General features: G+C 43.9%; 1 protein-coding gene across 1 annotated transcript in view; it reads right to left on the bottom strand.

Annotated features, from left to right (window-relative positions):
• ACSF2 (acyl-CoA synthetase family member 2) overlaps window positions 1–17,745 on the bottom strand; it is a 42,911-nt gene that overhangs the window by 22,901 nt on the left and 2,265 nt on the right. Inside the window, exons 3-11 of the mRNA XM_085304781.1 lie at window positions 10,393–10,588; window positions 8,809–8,937; window positions 7,755–7,808; window positions 4,626–4,744; window positions 3,752–3,914; window positions 3,258–3,353; window positions 2,004–2,152; window positions 1,317–1,408; window positions 94–170 (exon numbers count right to left, since the gene is read on the bottom strand). Coding sequence (XP_085160907.1) covers window positions 94–170; window positions 1,317–1,408; window positions 2,004–2,152; window positions 3,258–3,353; window positions 3,752–3,914; window positions 4,626–4,744; window positions 7,755–7,808; window positions 8,809–8,937; window positions 10,393–10,588 — 1,075 coding nt within the window. The remainder of the gene's footprint in view (window positions 1–93; window positions 171–1,316; window positions 1,409–2,003; window positions 2,153–3,257; window positions 3,354–3,751; window positions 3,915–4,625; window positions 4,745–7,754; window positions 7,809–8,808; window positions 8,938–10,392; window positions 10,589–17,745) is intronic.

The following is a 17,745-nucleotide window of genomic DNA, read 5'->3' as shown; positions in this document are numbered from 1 at the left end:
GCTTGGCACCACTGTGGTGCAGAGGTGCACAAATGTGGGGTCTCGGTATGACAAACAACACAGGTAGCTCTAGCCACAGCAATCATGACTCACCACAATCTCTGGCATGTGCATCTTCACCATAATCACCTTCATGATCTCAGGGGGAACAGGAGAACCTGCAATGACTCCTGGAAGAAAGAGGAAAAGGTGACTGTCTTGGAGACCATCTGTCCACAGGAGCACTCCTTCAAGAGGTTATGTGCACCCAGATCTAAATGCTGGCAAGACCTTTGGGATACACCGGTTCCTGTCAAAATACTTTCTATTTTTATGGATACAGATCCTAGTTATTCTAGAAGCAAACACTGCAGCAGTAAGGCCAGTTTGCCTGTACGAATTAAGGGTTGGCAGAGTTATCGTTAGGAAAATAAACTCTATAGCACAAATCCAGTCCAAGCTTCAGTTCCAGAAAGGGAAAGATTCAGAGCAGAAACAGGCACAAACTCTTAGCAGGACAAAAACACTCCCATAGGCAATCACCACCACAAAAATAAAAAGCTTTCCCCCTGCCTTGAGGAGACCAGCCATTTAGGGAGAGGGCAGATCATATTTTCTCCTGTTCAAATATGTCGTAGGATGATAGGGGAAGACAGCTGAGTGCTAAACAGGCTTTTCTGAGGAACGAGATAAGACAGGATCATCCCTCACATAACAGAGATGATCAGATAATCTGCCCAGGTGCTTCTTTGCATTCCAGCACCATCTTTTCTCAGTGCTTTTGTTGCCTCAAAAGAGATGGGGGTCTCCCTGCTCCAGCTGTTGTGCTCAGCTATGTCTGTGGCTGTCCAAGATAGGAGAGAAAGCTCCAGCACACTTTATCACATATTTTCCATTGCTTATATGAATGATTTTAAAAACAGGCAGGACACTTTAGGTCAGGGCATTCCACTGCCCATCACAGCACAGCTCTGCTCTAGGCTGTGTGCATTCCTGCATTCCCTAAAGCACRCAGCGTGCCTGCTGCCACATGGTGGTTGCTGGTGGAATAGGAATGGAACAAAACCAGGCTTCCAATCACCCTCTATAACAAATAAARCAGAAGGGTCCTTCTCCAGAGTGCCTTAAGACAAGAGAAGAGTGTGAAAACTAAATGTGGCATCAAATTAATAGTGAAACACAAAGTTAATGCAACATAACTCTTCTGTCCAGAGGAGGGATTTGCTCACAAAGCTTAATGAATGATCAACCCACTGCTGAACTCCCTCCCAGAGGGGAGCCGGTATTATCCAATCACTCGGAATTTTGCTATTTTCTCTTTGGGTTGTCAGACTTACCTCCCCGGAGGGACGACAGGTCATAGGAGTCAAAGTCTGGCTGGGAGAGCATGTCTATAAACATGGTTGGAGTGCCATGCAAAAAGGAGCATCTTAAGGAAGGGAAGAGAAAAGGCAAAGCTGAAGAGTTAGAGCCTGGTGCAATAACAACTTACTATGCTACTTCTCACTGTACTTGGTGCTGTCGAGGCAGTGGTACAGAAGCAGGTGTAACAGATGTGTTGCTCATCACTACATGTGTGCACGTGAGCATACACAACTGTAGCACCTTTGTTTTACAAACTACATGTGGAGAGCAACCTGGAAATGTAGCTACTTCARCATGAGAACTAGATTTAGAGGAAGAGGGCAGGTGGCTAGACATAAAAAACACTCTGGCCGTAACATACAGACTAAGAAGACACCACCCCTCCCAGCCAAGTCCCTACCTTTAGCAGGGAAGAGAAGGATCCCTTTATTCTTGGGAAAAGAGAAGTATAACAAACTCCTGAGCATAGCTGAAGAAGACAGGACTCAGAAGTGACTTAGGTTCCTAAAGTGCCTTTGTAAATATGTCCCAGACAACATGCCTCTGCCACAGTGGGAAGGAAGAAGATGTGAGCAATGGCCTGCCAGCTGAGACAAGGTAAGAAAGCACCACCAACTGATGCTGAATTCTTCTACAGTAAGAGACACAAAAACTCTCACTTCTCTCTTGATACTGCCTCCAGTGCAGCCTTTCCCTCGAAACTTGGAGATGAGAAGATGGAGGAGGAACCATGCACGGCCGTCACCATGCAGCCTCCTACAGACCCCAGACAATGATAGAGGGGTGCAGGAAGGCCAACGCGATAGTCCTGGGATCAAACCAAACAGAGACAATAGTGAGCAGATGAGACCTTCCAGTGCATGATTAGTACATCTCACAGCTAGAGCACACATATCTGAACCGAGTAGTTTCCTGTTTCATTTAAAACTTGCTAGAAATTTGACATTCATCTTTGTTCCCATTAGGTGGAAACACTACTGCTGGCAATTACTGCACTTAGTATAAAAACAACTTAGGAAATTTTTCATGTCAAAATCTCATTCTGGAATTCTGCATGTCATTTCCATGCTGGACCTTTCAGTCTGATTTTACCTCCATGTTATTTCATCCCAGAAGAGAAGAGCAGCAATGCTACAACAGATATGAAATATATCCCATGCAAGACCTGGCACATGCTATTATTATTATTTTGTTTTTAAAAAACACTAAAGGCTTGGAAGACTGATGGAAACAACCTATGTTCTTTTCTGGATCAAAGCAGTTGTGTTATAATAAACTACTTTGGAACTTCAAAAGAAAATATTTGCCCTTAATGATTTTTAGAAGGAACTAAGAATAGAAAACTTCAGCAACTAGGTCATACATATCCTGATAAGATTAACAAGATTGCATACATGTCATGAAATGAAGTTATGCAAAATAAATTTTAAAATTTCATTGAGTAGAATTCAAAGCCAACCTTTAGAGTCCCATAACTGTCTGAAATGAATGTTCACCAAAATGGAAAGTGATTCACAATCTTTCTCCCATTAAAAAGTATCTTAAATGAGATTTTAGTTTTTTTTAATTCAAAACACTTCAATTTCAGTAAAAATAAAAATATTATGAGGGAAGAACACAGGGAAACTTTTAGAGTAGAGGTCCTTCCATCTGTAGGCTATGGAAATGTTGATCTGGAGAAATTTGTACCTGCAAGGCTCGAGCTGTTTGGTACCAAAAGAAACCTCCAGAACAAAAAACCCCTGTTTCTCCACATTCACACAGTTCCCCTTTCATGCACTCAGTATCCCTCCATACCATTTTCAGCAAAACATCCTGCCTTAGCACTGAGCAAGCATAAACTTTCTCCACATATTTAGTCTCACTGTGGCATTAGAGAGACCCCAGCCCCATGTTCTCACTGAAAGACCTACCTGCTCTGAGATCCCCAATCTCATGCCAATCAGATTGGCATTATTCACAATGTTTCTATGAGAGAGGGTGGCTCCTTTAGGGCTTCCTGTTGTCCCCTGAAAGACATAAACCATTGTGGGATATTGCCATCCTTTCAGAGGAGGAGGTACACAGTTCCTTGGCACAATTTCCCAGGCAAAAATTCTGGTGCAATCTTGCACTTTATTCTCCATTCAGACCTGTGAGTCTTAGTCTCTTTTTTTTTTTCCACTCTACATAATACCCTCTCATCTTCATCAGCCCTAGACAAAGGTCTGAGCAGAAAGAATGGAAAAAGGGAGAAATGTTAAGACACTTTTTCCATCCTACACCAGAAGGCTGAAAGAAGATGGAACCAGAATTYGGTCTCAGAAGGCAGAAGGCAAAGGGAAAGGGATGCTCTGCACCACCGTCTTTCCCTGCACTCACCGTGAGGAACCCAACCCCAAGGCCCAGAGCAGGCAGCAGCACCTACTGAAGTGAACTGGATGTTGATGGGCTCATTGCAAGACAGGGTCTGCTGCAGGGCTCTTAGCTGCTTGACATGGCTGCTGTCCCCAGCCTGCATCACCTCACTCATGTCGAAGGTGCCAGGCAGCTTGGAGTCCACCACAATGACAATGGATAAGTCAGGTAGCCTGGTAGAAAGAAAAACACCATCAGCGATAACAGCGCAAGTGGAGAATTGCCTGGACAGCTATGCACCGGTCAGGGCAAACCTCCAGGACAGCAAACCTGTTCTTCTCAGATGAGACTCACCTACCTAAGCACAAGAAAAAGTAGATTACGACAGTTTACACAGGGCAGATACATCCAAGGAGTCCTCTTACCTCTGTTTCCAAAGCTGGAATCGTCCTTAYGGAGGAGGAACTGCGTGTGTAACACAGTGTGCTTATATCCCAAAAGTTCAGCTGAGCTAAACACCCACGAAGGCCCCTTGAATTGAAGGGGATGAGGGCTGAATCCCAAGCAGGAAAAAACAGTGATGCCCAGATGTTACCAGCCAGCAGCTTGGGGTCTCCCCAGTGCTCAGCTGGCACTGTGCTGCAGTAGCGGGAAGGGCTGGATTTACCAGGTGCTCTAGGAACTGCATTAGCAGTGCTTGATACAGCATCTGCAGCAGACCATGCGCTTGAGGAGAGGTTACCAGCATCCTTCTTGGCCCTGTCTAAGATCCATAAAGTGATTGCAAGYTTCCCTTCTCAGGGAATAAAATCCTAAATACAAAGGTATCTGTGTGGGTTCCTCTTCCAAAATGATCAACTAGCCTGTGACATGCAGCTGAGGGGACACGAGTCACAACCCAGCCATGAGGTCAGTGAAAAGATAACCAGATGTTCCTAACTCACCTTTTGCTCTTTATTCCCCCTGGACTGGATTTCTCTATCTCAGGACATGCTTGCTTTAGGATATCATAGTATTTCTGTGTTTTAAACTGAGTGGGAAACACCAGCGCCTTGCAGCCAACCTGTGAAGGGAGACACAAATCCGTCAGAGGTCACACTGGGGCGATGCCCAGGCCAGCACCGGCAGTCACGTCACTGCTGACACAGGAAGGCGCGCAGCCCGGGACCGCGCACACCGGGCGTTAGCCATTAATGCTTCRTAGAAATTCTCTCCACGACCTCTTTCTGTGAACGCATGACACAACGACCTCTCTGCAGACTAAGCTTTCAACACCTATCTTGCAGGAGCCATGGAGCACAGCGATTCAGAACTCCCCAACACTAACACGAGGGCCAGTAAAAAAAAAAAAAAAAAAAAAAAAAAAAAAAAAAAGTTTCTAATTGAGTTAATCTGAATTGAGAATTTTTGAGGAACTCAGCAAAATGCGGAAACCTAAAAACAGCCTCTCATGACAAACCAAGTCTTTTTTAGTACAATTTCCTAAGCTTTCTCCACCTCTTTTTAAAGTGTCAGCAATTCTGAAAAGTAAAACATTTTTCATTCAACTTTTCATGCACATAATACTGAAACAAAGCATGTTAATTTTTTCCAATTTCCTTATACTTTCCAGCAGACCTGATACGCTGAATTTGATTCAGATTTGCAAATTGCTTTGATTTTCTAAAAGTGCATTCTTGTCACATAAACTATTTACAGAAATGATTTACTCATCTGTTTTCTTTATTTTTCCAAGGTCTATGAAATAAGGAGACCAAGACTACCATAATAAATTATTTTTTAAGTACCCTCTGGGGTTTTGTCAGAAGGGAAGACAAACATTTGCTCTGTTTTCTGRAACAGTCTGCCAGGAACCCAGGAGATCACATCTGTTCTGGGATATTTGTGGCTTTGTTACTTTTCACTGTTAGTCACCTCAAACTACCATTCTGATTTAACTAGCTTTGCAAAACAGATGCTATGTGAGGAGAGGAGTTTGCAAAGCAGATGCTACATGAGAAAAGGTTCTCTAGCAAGCCATTTTCTACACGGTGTCAACCTGATTGGCAGTAGACCCTTCTTCAGAGGACCTGTAATACAAAAGCCAYGATCAGTTTGCTTTTACAAAGCCCTGGAAATACAACAGCAGAAAGGGAGGAGGAATGAATATTCAGCATTTATTGCTKCATATAGTGAAGGGAGGGAAGCTGTTGCGGCAGAAAATGGCCTGGCCAGGCAGACCGGCTCCAACAGGCAAAGCCCAAAAGTCTGCAGAGCTTTAGTTGTGCAATAAGCAAATATGATCATCTGAGAAAAAGAATTAGAGAGGGATGAGAAAAAACAGAGATCCCTGTGCCAAAGGTACAAGGAAATTCAAGAACAATGGAGAACCAGGAAGGATAAGCTATGTGCAATATCCAGAGAAACTGAAGCTCATTCTGCTATTTAGCTCRTACCTCATCAGYAAGCACCAGCTTTGGTGGGGTCACTCTACATTTACACTAGAGCAGAAAATCAGAGCAAAATCAGACATAAATATGCGGAAATGAAAACAAAAGCCAAGTCCCACTGTAAGAAAAGCAAACTGCTTGTCTCAAGAGTGATGTACAGAATGAAAGTCATGAATACRGATAGGAAAGACTTGTATTCCAATTACAAACAGGAAGTGCAATGTCATTATGAAAACTGTTCTTTGTCAGCTGTCCTAGAGACAGGCAGACATTAGCATCGTCTCTTTGGCTCTGTGACATCTGAGCCTGCATTTCCACCTCGTATGAGAAGCAAGGGGACACCATGATAGGAAGAGAAAGTGGTTCACTACAGCAAGTCCAGTTTTAATGCATGAAAACAGGAGGGACGATGGTAAGACTGCAATAAGAGGATTAAATGAAGGATGAAACGGGAGTTSAAACTGCAGCCTAACAACCAAATTCCAGAGGTCTTGATGCAGAGAAAAATCAGTCTTAGTTGYTAGAAACTTTCCACTTCTGTCTAGCTAAAGCACAAATAAGGATTGTGCTGAAGGACCCAGATGTGGTGCTAGCTCTTTAACATTGACTTTTGATTTAAAGCAGAACAAACAAGACAAGTGCAGGTTAGCCTCTTAATGACTAAAAGTTAACCCTACGGTTAAGTGTTTAATAGCCTGAATTCCTCATCCCTGGAGCTAAAAATTCTCTAACAGTTCAAATTGATTGGTGCTCTGCACATTGCCACCAAACTCTGAAATCCAGGCAGGTATAACGAGAGTAACCGAGACAGTAACAATCAGATAGCAGTAAGATCTCAAACAGTGGCAAAAATCTAGGACTCGTACCAGGCCAAAAAAAACCCTAGGGCATATTGGGGGAGGAGAAATCTAGCTGCCAGTTGGCTGGGACTTTCTGAGCCTTCCTCCTTTCCACTTTCAGGAGTAAAATCACAGATGGTAATTTCTGTTCCAGACTTCAGGGAAGGTAGGAAGGCACCGCCTGGTTCTCTCGGGGCAGCAAGCAGCTGCTTGTGTTCTCACTCCAGAACAGAYTGAGTATGGCCACAGTCAGGTTATGAGCGTGGAAAAGTTAGAACTGATCTAAAATAGATGTTGCCCCAAGAAATTGCCATCATACTGTGTTACTACATAGTCTCTGCTGTCCTGGCTGCCAGCTTCTTGGGTAGAAAGCTCCCTGTGTTAGATATTTAGCTTGTGTGGTTTTCTTMTTTCCCTGGTAAATGATTACTGGTAGGTATGATTATTATTATTATTGACATAATATTGGCAATAAATGATTTTTGGCAGAGAGAGAGAGGAATGTGAAGGATRGAAAAGCCTTTCTGCCAAATGGCAGAGTGGCAGCTACTGGAAACAGCAACAAAATTGACCTGTAACTGTAGTTCCACACACATGGTCACCGTGAGGTGGTGTTCCCTTTATATGGCCACCACCTGYCCTTGTTCTACAGCCATCGCTCCTCATCTCGCTGTGATGGGCCCAAGTGTTTAAGCAAAGTTTATCTCTCTGTATCAAGCCCCAACTATCCTCTGCCTTTAGCAGACTGCTGCTTTTAAGGGTTCTCATAACAAATCAAGTAGCATAAACAGCGTGCCATACAAACCTTCCTGATCACAAACTCCAGCTCATAGGCCTGATATGCTGGATTCACTGATACCTAAACAGAGAGAAACAAGAGGGTTAATCAGAGTTGATGCTGCTTTGAAAACTCTCTCCTAACAYGTACTCCAGGAGAAAAGTTCTCCCAGGCACGAGCTGCCTAAGAGGTTACCACCACAAGAAATGTTCACTGAATTCCATTTTTTTTGCGCAAAAGACCACAAAAAAGTGAAGCAARAAAGGGAAGAGATTTGCATGAGACAGAAAGCCACAAGAGAGGTGGGAACAGAAACCAGGCCTCCATTTTCCCACACAGACATTCAATCCATGAAACTGAAGACATTCCAAACTCAAGGGCAAGCTAGGTTTCCTAATGAACAACAAGCAAAATACCTGTTTTCTCTAGTACAACTCTCAGCGGAAGCAGTTTTGGCCACAGGAGTTGAGTTACACTATCAGGTTTACATTGAGCCATTCTCACCCACTCTATCACTGACTCTTATCAGACACTGGGATGACAAAAGATGAAGAAAACATCCTGGAAGGTACRGCATAGTCCTTCTCACAGGGCACTGTCTAAACAAGGTATGTTTCAGTGAATTGCCAGGTGATATTATCACAGGAAACATGGCTTTTTGGAGTATGTAGCTTGGAACAGATTATTAAACGATCATTTTGCGTCACAAAGCAATTGAGATCATATTGAGGAGGGAGCTAAATAACTAATAACAACTGCTTAGGATAACAGCATGTTACATAAAAATGGCCCTAGCTTGTAGGCTAGGATGTTTCCATCTATCATCAGTGGCTGCAAGGCATTTCACAGCAATCCATTTCTTGTTGCTCCTTTGTCTCAGCTCTGTAGTTTGTTTTCCTAGGTACTGCAGGATAAAGATTCAGAGCGCTACACAGGTCTTTTATAATACTGACTTCMGTAACATTATGCTGGAAAAAAAGAGTCCAACAGATTTTATTCTCCAAGATCTCCATTTATATCTTTTTTTCCTTTCCCAACCTACCAATAAAGACTCAGACACTCGGACACAGAAATTCCTTACCAGGATGATTCCTGCCTGAGCCGTTGCAAACTGCATGAGAGCCCACTCATATTTATTGGGACCCCACATTCCTAAACGGTCTCCTTTCTTCAGGCCAAGAGCCAGAAGTCCAGCTGCTGCTTGGTCTACCTGTAAAATACAAGACAAATGCCTGGGGCTTGCTATGAASATCACAAACAGTCTGTATCAGGGAATAAACATTTCCAGTAATATATTCTGGGAGAAAAGCATAATCTTAACAACTGAAATCAGACAGAATGTACCTCTACAGCACAGTCTGCCAGCTTATTGATGCAGCAAGATCATTTTCTGAAGAACAGTGCTTCTGAATGACAAAGAACAGACCAGCCCCTATTCAGTAAGTTAACTGGAAGTATAAAAGTAGCAAACTTGGAACAATAAAGAAATGCAGGAAAGAATCCACAATAGGCAAATATCTACAAGTATTTGCAAATTAATTCTTGTCCAGTCAAAGGCTATTTAATGCCTAGCTTCTCATTAAACTCGAAATAGGACCAAGCCTTATTTGCATGCTAGGCCCACGTACAAAGATGGGTYTGCCTCCATTCTGTAACTATTGCTTACTTCTAAAACAACTCAGATTAGTCAAAAATCTCTTGATTTATCTGGATTTTGGTTCCTATCCCCATGAATTTGAATTCAGCCACTCCATTAATATCACTACTTTATTTTGCAAGATGGCAAGTAGGTTTCAGGTGTCTGTGCAAGTGTGTGAACATTCCAAGGCATTCAGAATAGTTCTTCTATTTTCTCATGATGTTTTCAAATGAATTTTATGAAATTATCATTATGAAAGCTATCTTGTAGAATATATGAATTAAAGGAATAGCCATTCTCCAGCTTAGTTTTGAGTTATAGTTTATTTTTTTAATTTAAGGTGAACTTTGCTGATTTTACCTATCTGCATGGATTTAAACAAAAGGCTAGTAAATCTAAAAAAACAAAAAAAACGAACCAATTCTTCCTATTCAAGATCATATTAGGTATTTAATAGAAATTTTCCGTCTGATTGTCTTTGAAATATTGTCCATCCATTCAGAATACATATAAACATGTATTTGCATGTACATGAACACATACAGACACATGCGTAGATATACTCACACATTTGTGTATATTCACTGAGATCAAACCTTTGACTTTGCTTACAGCTTCACTTGCACTACAGCTAGAAATCTTTACATGCTCAGATCCTTCAGAGTTTTGACTAATACAAGAGCTAGCGCTGACTCCAGCTGAAAAAAATATCATGACTCCGCTCATATAAAATTGTCATCATTATCTGATTTATTAAGTATGAAAGTTCAACCTGTGATATACAGCAAGCACTTTGCACATACTCTGTCTTCTCCCTCTGAGCTCATGGCTCTTAAGGAAGACAAGCATAGCACACACCCATCAGATGTTCACGCAAGATGTTCAGAGCTAGGGTGAAGATCTGGATAGGATAAGCCTAACTGCTTGCTCAGCTGACTGATGAAGTCACTTTGGACTTCTCAAATATGTTTGCTACTGCTATTACCTATCGGCGTGCATTGTCTGACAAATAAATTTGGCACTCACTTCCTCTTTGAACTGAGCAAATGTTTTCCGAACCCCATCCCGGCAGAACACCAATGCATCGCGGTCAGGAAATCTCTGGACTGTCTCATCCAGGCATTGGCCTACAGTTTTGGTGAGAAGTGGAACATCTGCAGTGCCTTGGACATAGCTTTTGGTCGCTCTACGAGTTGTAGAGAATATCCTTGTATGTAGGGCACTGTAAAAGAAGAGGATAAGCTGTGAGACAGATGCCAGAAGGGTTCTCTCTGCTGTCCCAGACCCACTCCTCAGGTGACCATCCAATTTTGTTTTGACTCCTTATTTAGGATATTATCCTATCTTACCTCACTGACTTCACCGCACTGTAACGTAAGATCCAAATGCCAATCCCAAGCCACAAGATTCAGATCAGGAGTCTGGTTACAGGTCAATATATTTTTAATATCACCCACCAATACAGTCCTCCCAGCCTGGAGGGATCATCAATCTGCATACAGTACCAGGAATAATGCAGATGATTTAAAATTCTTGACAATTCATCCCTGAGTCATCCTTGTAGCCTCTCCTCATGCTGTTCTAGTCTGAAATCCTCTATTTTGAGCTCTAACCAGAATTAGGACTTCACCGTAAAATGGCAAGCAGAATGAGCCAAGCAAGGTGGAAGGAGTTTTCCTCAAGAATTAAAGAGCTCATTCCCAGAAGGTGTAAGCAGGTCAGCTCCCCTGAAGTCAGCACAGCCCTTGTTTTGCATCAGTGTGACAAATGTTTCAGTAGTCAGATATTACAACCAGAAACCAACATAAACAAACAGCTTGCACTTCAAACAGTGCTGAGTCACCCRACTTGGCACTCCCCACCAGCGTACCATGTTACCACCTCCCTCTTGGCATACCCTGAAGAAAGGGACCATCCCCAGGGGAAGAGCAGGCCCTGAGACCTGCCACACTCACCGCAGAGCTGAAGTCCTCCTACAAACTATATCCACAGAAACACGACTACAACGGAGCATGACCACTCTTCCTATGGGACACTGTATTAAACTGATGAAGATGGCTCAGTGCATCCTACGTGGGACAGGACCTCCCTGCCAGGGTTCACAGATATCAGAGTTGGTATCATCTTTTCTAGATTTCAACAGTCGCTACTTGAAAGAACCAAGGACGAACACAGGGGCAGATATGTGTGTTCTTGTTTACCTTTGTGTGTCAGGGACACTTTACTATAAATGCTGCTCTGCCAAGAAAATCAAGATAACATCAGTGAACTTCAGCAGGACTCAGGTACACTAGTGGGAACCACAGGCAGCCACCTGAGCAGGTCAAGATCAGAAAGATCTCCCAAAAGCACTTTGAAAGCACCTACTATGGCCTGGAGGGTCCTGCAGTCCTCAGTAACCCAAAGCAGCCCAGCACTTGACCCATTTGGACATGCCCACATTACCCGGCAGCACAGACAGATCCGGAGGGGGCCAAACCTCCACCCCTTCCCTTGAAATCTGAGCTCTGCTCACTGATAGTGAAGGAGTCCACACCAGCCCAAAGGGAGCAGGCAAGATTTAATGTTCCCTGCGCTGCAGTCATTCATCTAATGTGAAAACAACCTCAAACATTTTTGGCTATTTGGACAGATCTTGGACATTGCAGTCTGTGAGACTAATTGTTCCTGATCTTTCTGCAACGTTAGAAGGTGCAAATAGCTTGGAAGGTACACAATAAAAACAGTTTGTAGGGGGAATTCCCCAGACTCTGTACTGGTAAGATCAGATGACTGGAACATAGAAAAAGAGAGTTAAAATAAAGCCAGAGTTCTCTCATTTTATGTCTCTAAATAGGTCTGCAGGGAATAGAAGGTTCTAATCTTGCAGAGTGAAAACAAGAGAGTTCTGAGAAGTTGAGCTGCATTTGAGAGGCATTTGTTAAGTAATGGTCTGTGTATACAACACTAAGCGTGCAGTACATGCTTTACATGCTTTACTAGCTCTGTAAGTTAGATCACAAAGAGTTCATAACACTGAAGAGAGCAACAGCAAAATGAGGAGCTACCAGAGGGATGAGGGAGAGAMGTGCAGAACCAGTAAAGCAGGCTTACAAGGTGGAGTAGGAGGCTTATACCTACTGCATGCATTGAGACACAATGGAAGAGGAAGGGCAGGARAGATATTTCAGGGAGGTGAAAAACCTAGGCAGAAATGGCACCACAAGAGTACCTGAAAGAAGCGGACAAAATTGTATTTGAGGCAAAACTGAAGAGGAAACATGGTTAAGAGAGGTAGCAAGGAGAGGATGTGGGTGGAGCAGGACGGAAGAGCATTTTTAAATYATTAAAGCTTTCGCTGAAGTCTGATCATCAGATATCTCACTCAGTGAAAGAGCTGCAACCTCTCCTCAAATCACTGCTCTCAGAGGCCCTAGTGCTGCAGTTCTCTCCGGTTTCTCTCTTCACTTGTGCCTCCCTTCTCTGCTCAAACAGCCAGGCAGCATTGCTAGACYGCAGGCCTCTGCTTTCCCTCCACTTCCCTCCACATCCTCAGCCTCTCCATTCTTGACCTAAGAAATGACCAGGAAGGGCAGGGTTAAGCATCACTTCGGAGGTGCATTAGGTCAGAAGACCACTTGTTGTATGCAGATCCCTTGTATAACAGAAGGGGATCCCTGCACCCAGGGAGAAAAAACAGATCAGTCTGAACTCAACTTTCTCCCCATTCGTTATAGGATTAGTATTCTGCAAAGTCTTTGTGACATGYACCACAAAAGATTTGTTCTCCTGCCAGTAAGAAACAAAAACTATCATCAAGTTGCTTCCTGCTCTAAYGGGCCAAGTTCTGCCTTGTGATAAACACAAAACAAGCTTGTACCTGCTGAGAGGGAATTTTGCTCAAAGAACTGAGTAGATGACCTGACCTTCTTTCCCCATTCCTTTTCAGCAGATGGTGGAAGGCTGTGCAGCTCCCACTCATTGTATTCATGCAGTCACTTATTATATCAGTCTTGTAGAGTAATTTACACTGAGGCTGKAGGTATTGCCAGAGAAGGAGGAAAGAGGACAAAAATCAGAAAAGTGTTAAACAGAATTATTGTTTATTGTTTAAAAGTTTCTGGGCAGGGCACATAAATTAGGAGATGAAACAATGCTTTGTAGAAGAAAAGCCTTTTATAAAGGTTGAAAAAGCTCTCCCTAACCCAAGGGAAGGAAGAATGCCCCTGGGAAAGCAATAAAAGTCACCGCAGTCTTGCACTGCCTTGGCCTTACACAGACAAGCTATTGTCAGAAGGCTGTGGGGTGGCTCTGCAGAAGCAGTTCCAGCCACTCACATCTGCACTCAGTGCCAAGGCAGGTGAGGAAACTGGCAATGCCACCAATTTTGCAAAAATGCTCAGCGGAGAGTGGCATATTCTCACCCCTCCAAAGCAAAGGCCAAGTCATCACCAGTTTCAGTGGAAGCAGAATCTGTCTCCAAATACTGCACATTTCTCGCCATCAATCAGCGTAGGAAAACAAAGTCTCTGCCTCCTCCCATGCTGAGTTTACTACAGGGCTTGAGAAGGAAAGAAAAGGCTAGAGCAGCCAGAGAGCAACTGCCGACCTAGTTGCACAAGAGCACTTTCCCTGAGTGCGATTCTTTGAGGTCAGCAAGAGCTAAGCAGGATCAGTGCTTTGCTGCCTCGAGGGCTAGGAAATAGAAGCATTTCATGTCTCGTGCAGTTCCTCTGGGGACTCGGGCCCAAGGGAATACCTGCTAATGGATAAAAAAATTCCCCATCATGTGGCTGCCAAAAAACAAAGACGACTGGAGAGAGGAGGAAAATTCGTGAGAAATTCCAATCAAAATCCAGACCCTCCAGCTAAACCAGACTGCTGTTTTCTGCCAACACCCTGCAGTCAACCTTCTTCCTTTCAAGAGGTACTTGTACAACCCGCTACCGCTGCCAATTAAAGGGGTGATATTTGACACAGTCATGACTTGGCAAAGCAGCTAGGTCATGTCCATGCTTTCTAGYCTTACTCTGTCAATGTTTTCCAGTCCTGAAGAGCAACCAGAATTACACAGTAAATGCATGAGGGCTTTTTCTTTGACAACACAAGAGTTCCTCACATGATCCCACACAAAGGCTCTCATACAGGAAAGTAAGGGCCTGATCCTCACTCAGTACATGCCAATCCAGAGGCAAATGACCGTTCCTCCTCCTGTCTTCATGGCAATGGCTCCCTCCCTATCCCCAAACATAGGGATGTGTGAATATCAAAGAACAGTGAGAGATTTCTTTAGGAAGCCCTGCAAAGCTGCAGTCTGTGAAAGGACTGATTGTTATCCCCCTTGCACAAAAACACACACAGCTTACTATCAGAAGTCCCAAGCATTCACATCTCTAAGTGAGGGCATCAGCACCTTTGAAAYTAGGTCCTAAGACATCTCATGCACTAACTCTTCTCAAAGTGCTTGCTCACATGGTTTCTTCAAATACATTAAGGAAACAGACTTCGCAACTGTCATCACACTAGATATCCCTGAATTCTAGTCTCGTGCTTGCATGCAGTTCAGCCTTTCTGTATCACGTTTCCTGGCCATGGGGGAAAAAAAAAAAAAGTTGCAGGATAAAACAAAATGTTTTGGAAGCCCTTTCAGAGTTTAGCATAGAAGAAACTAAGCAGACACATAATGCATGCGTTACCAGTAACAGCATGCTGAAAATATTACAGTCTATCTCCCTGTTTCTCTCCTGCCTGTAGCCAACAGCAAGTATACCTAATCTGAAAGAATGTTTCAAGAGACCTCTGCAAAGAAAGGGTCCATAATATTTGGAAATAATTTGTTTGGTTGTCTTTGTTACAGTATCACTACTGCTGTAGATGGAACAAAACTAGTGACCTTCTGGTCTGATCTTATGGCTGCTCTTATTTTCCTGCTTCAGCTAGAGGAGAGCAAATAAAACTACACTCGCTCTTGGATATCAATGTAGACCATGTAACTCTCCCTGAGAGCATTTGCTTTCTCTTAGCAACACATTCCAGCAGCAAAACAGTCTGCAGTGCCTGCAAATAAGTAACACCATCACTGGCCTCTTCTGCAAAACTTTGACACCTTAGAGCTTAGCAGCATAACTGAATGAAGAAACATCAGAGACCTGGSGGGGGGGGGGGGGAGGCAATCCTCTCCTTGTCTCCTGCAAAAGGAAGGTAGCTGAATCCTCAAAGAGCCAGAAATTGCTCCTGCCTGAGCAGAAACCAAACAAGTACTCTTGATCACTCTAGAAGCTGTGTATATTTATCTCTGAATAGTCTCATCTACCATTTTATCCTTGTTGATTTAAGATAGCTAGCTTTATTTTCCACCTTTAATTCTGCACCTATCTCCAGAGCAATCGTCAGAAGGGAAGGGAGAGGAGCACAGGGCAGTGCCCCAGGCTGCTTGGGAAGCAAGGCATAGGTGTAACCTTCTGTCCCCCTACAGAAAGCACACAAAAACGCTCCTGTTTTGCAACTATGAAGGACATCGGCCTGACCTGTGCCATCCCCTCTTCACATGTGTAAAAGGCCCTGCCCGCCCACGGTGTGCGAACAAGCCTGTCTACAAAGCTCCTATTAGGAGAGACACACACACTCCACAAACACACTCCTTTGTTCAGGGAAGTCTACCAGGACCTTATCTCCCTAAAACAACAAGCTTTGGGTCTTTCATATACCACAATTGCAATAAAAGGGTGGCAGAAATTACCCTTGTGCAGCTCTACCTCCACCTTTTCTTTACTCTTTAAAACAACCCTTTGTAGTAAAGGGTTAACCAGATTTTAATTACGTTTTTTTTTTCTTTTTTTCCTTTTCTTTCTTCTTTTTTTGCCTTTTTTTCCTTCGGTTTGAGGAATGGTAGATTTCCTGAACTTTAACAGAGCTTTACGATGCTGGATTTCCTTTGTAGTAAAGGGTTAACCAGATTTTAATTATGTTTTTTTTTCTTTTTTTCCTTTTCTTTCTTCTTTTTTTGCCTTTTTTTTCCTTCGGTTTGAGGAATGGTAGATTTCCTGAACTTTAACAGAGCTTTACGATGCTGGATTTCCCCCGAATTTTTGGTTTTATTTTCCACTATGCCCCTTTCCCTACTGCACTCCTCTTGCCAAAAAGATAAGCTGCTTTCTGCKAAGAGCAGAATTTAAGAAACTTTTCTGCTATGAGAAAGAGCAAGAGTTTAGCACTCCCCTCYGCCCCCATTTGATTTTTTTTTATGCAAATGCTTTGTGTTCCTGCTCCTCAGTTTCTTACATTTCTGGGCTGGAGTCCAAACTACAATGAATTTAACATCTTGCCTCTTGATACAGTTTCATAAGAACAGATTTTGAGCCTGCAGTCTTGGCTCTACATTGGCACCACCGATCTCACTCATCATCTCAACACCAGCTGAAAATAAGCACCTAGATGCTGCATATAAAAACAAGATTTTCTCCTTACAGTTTTTGCAGAGTTACTTCCTGGAAATTACTCYATACCTCCCTTGGTAGTAATCTTGGCATGATAGTTAATCCTCCAAAGCCTCTCCTGTCCCAGCCTAGGCATTTTTCTATTACTGTCCTTTCCCACCAACTTCTCCCAAGAGGTYGTGCTGAACAAAGGCAAGGCAAGGAGCTGGCTGGGTCCTTCAAACCCTAGAGCTCTGCAGCTCCTCTGCATTCAAGACCTGCTCCCACCCCAGTGCCCTGCGTCACCCARCCGCCAGCTGCACCCCAGGAAGCCTCCGCACAGCTGCAGCAAGGACACTGACAACGCCAGGAGAAGCCCACAAGGCAGAGTGGCAAAGGAAGATGGAAAAACTACTCATTATGTTTCCTGCAGTTGGGATGAAGCTGTTACACAAGGAAAGTTCATGTTCATGTTCACATCCTCTCTATGTGCTACACAGGAATCGTCCCTGATCCGCCAGACCTGGGGGTCAGACCAACGGGTGCAGCCTGTCTCCTACCACTTTGGAGAGATTTTTATGGGAGCCAAGGGGCAGCAACACACGCAAAGAGCAAAGCTTCCAGCASCCCGAGCTGGTTTTGGCCTGTTGGCACCTGGCACCCACATCACTCTGAACTTGCCCTATAGACCTATTTACCCTATAGCTCCCCAACCCCAGGCATCCACAGCCCTCTATCTCCTGTTCCCACAGCCCCCCTTCCCATCACACATAGCCTCTGTTCCCCATAGTCCCCTGTCCCCAGAACCCCCTGCCCCCTATTGCCCACTCTCCCCAGTTACCCACAGCCCCCCATCGCGCCACGCACTCCTCCACCCCCTATAGCCCTCCACCCCCGTTCCCACGGGCTCTGCCACCCAGAGCCCCCGTCCCACCCCCCGCAGATCCCCACCCCATCACTAGGGCCTCCGCTCCCTATAGCGCCC

Source organism: Rhea americana, unplaced genomic scaffold (genome assembly GCF_003343005.1).
Source record: "Rhea americana isolate MKP2758 unplaced genomic scaffold, rheAme1 scaffold_21, whole genome shotgun sequence".
Classification (NCBI taxonomy): domain Eukaryota; kingdom Metazoa; phylum Chordata; class Aves; order Rheiformes; family Rheidae; genus Rhea; species Rhea americana.
The sequence above is the reverse complement of the archived record's forward strand: the minus strand, read 5'-3'. Positions and strand labels throughout refer to the sequence as shown.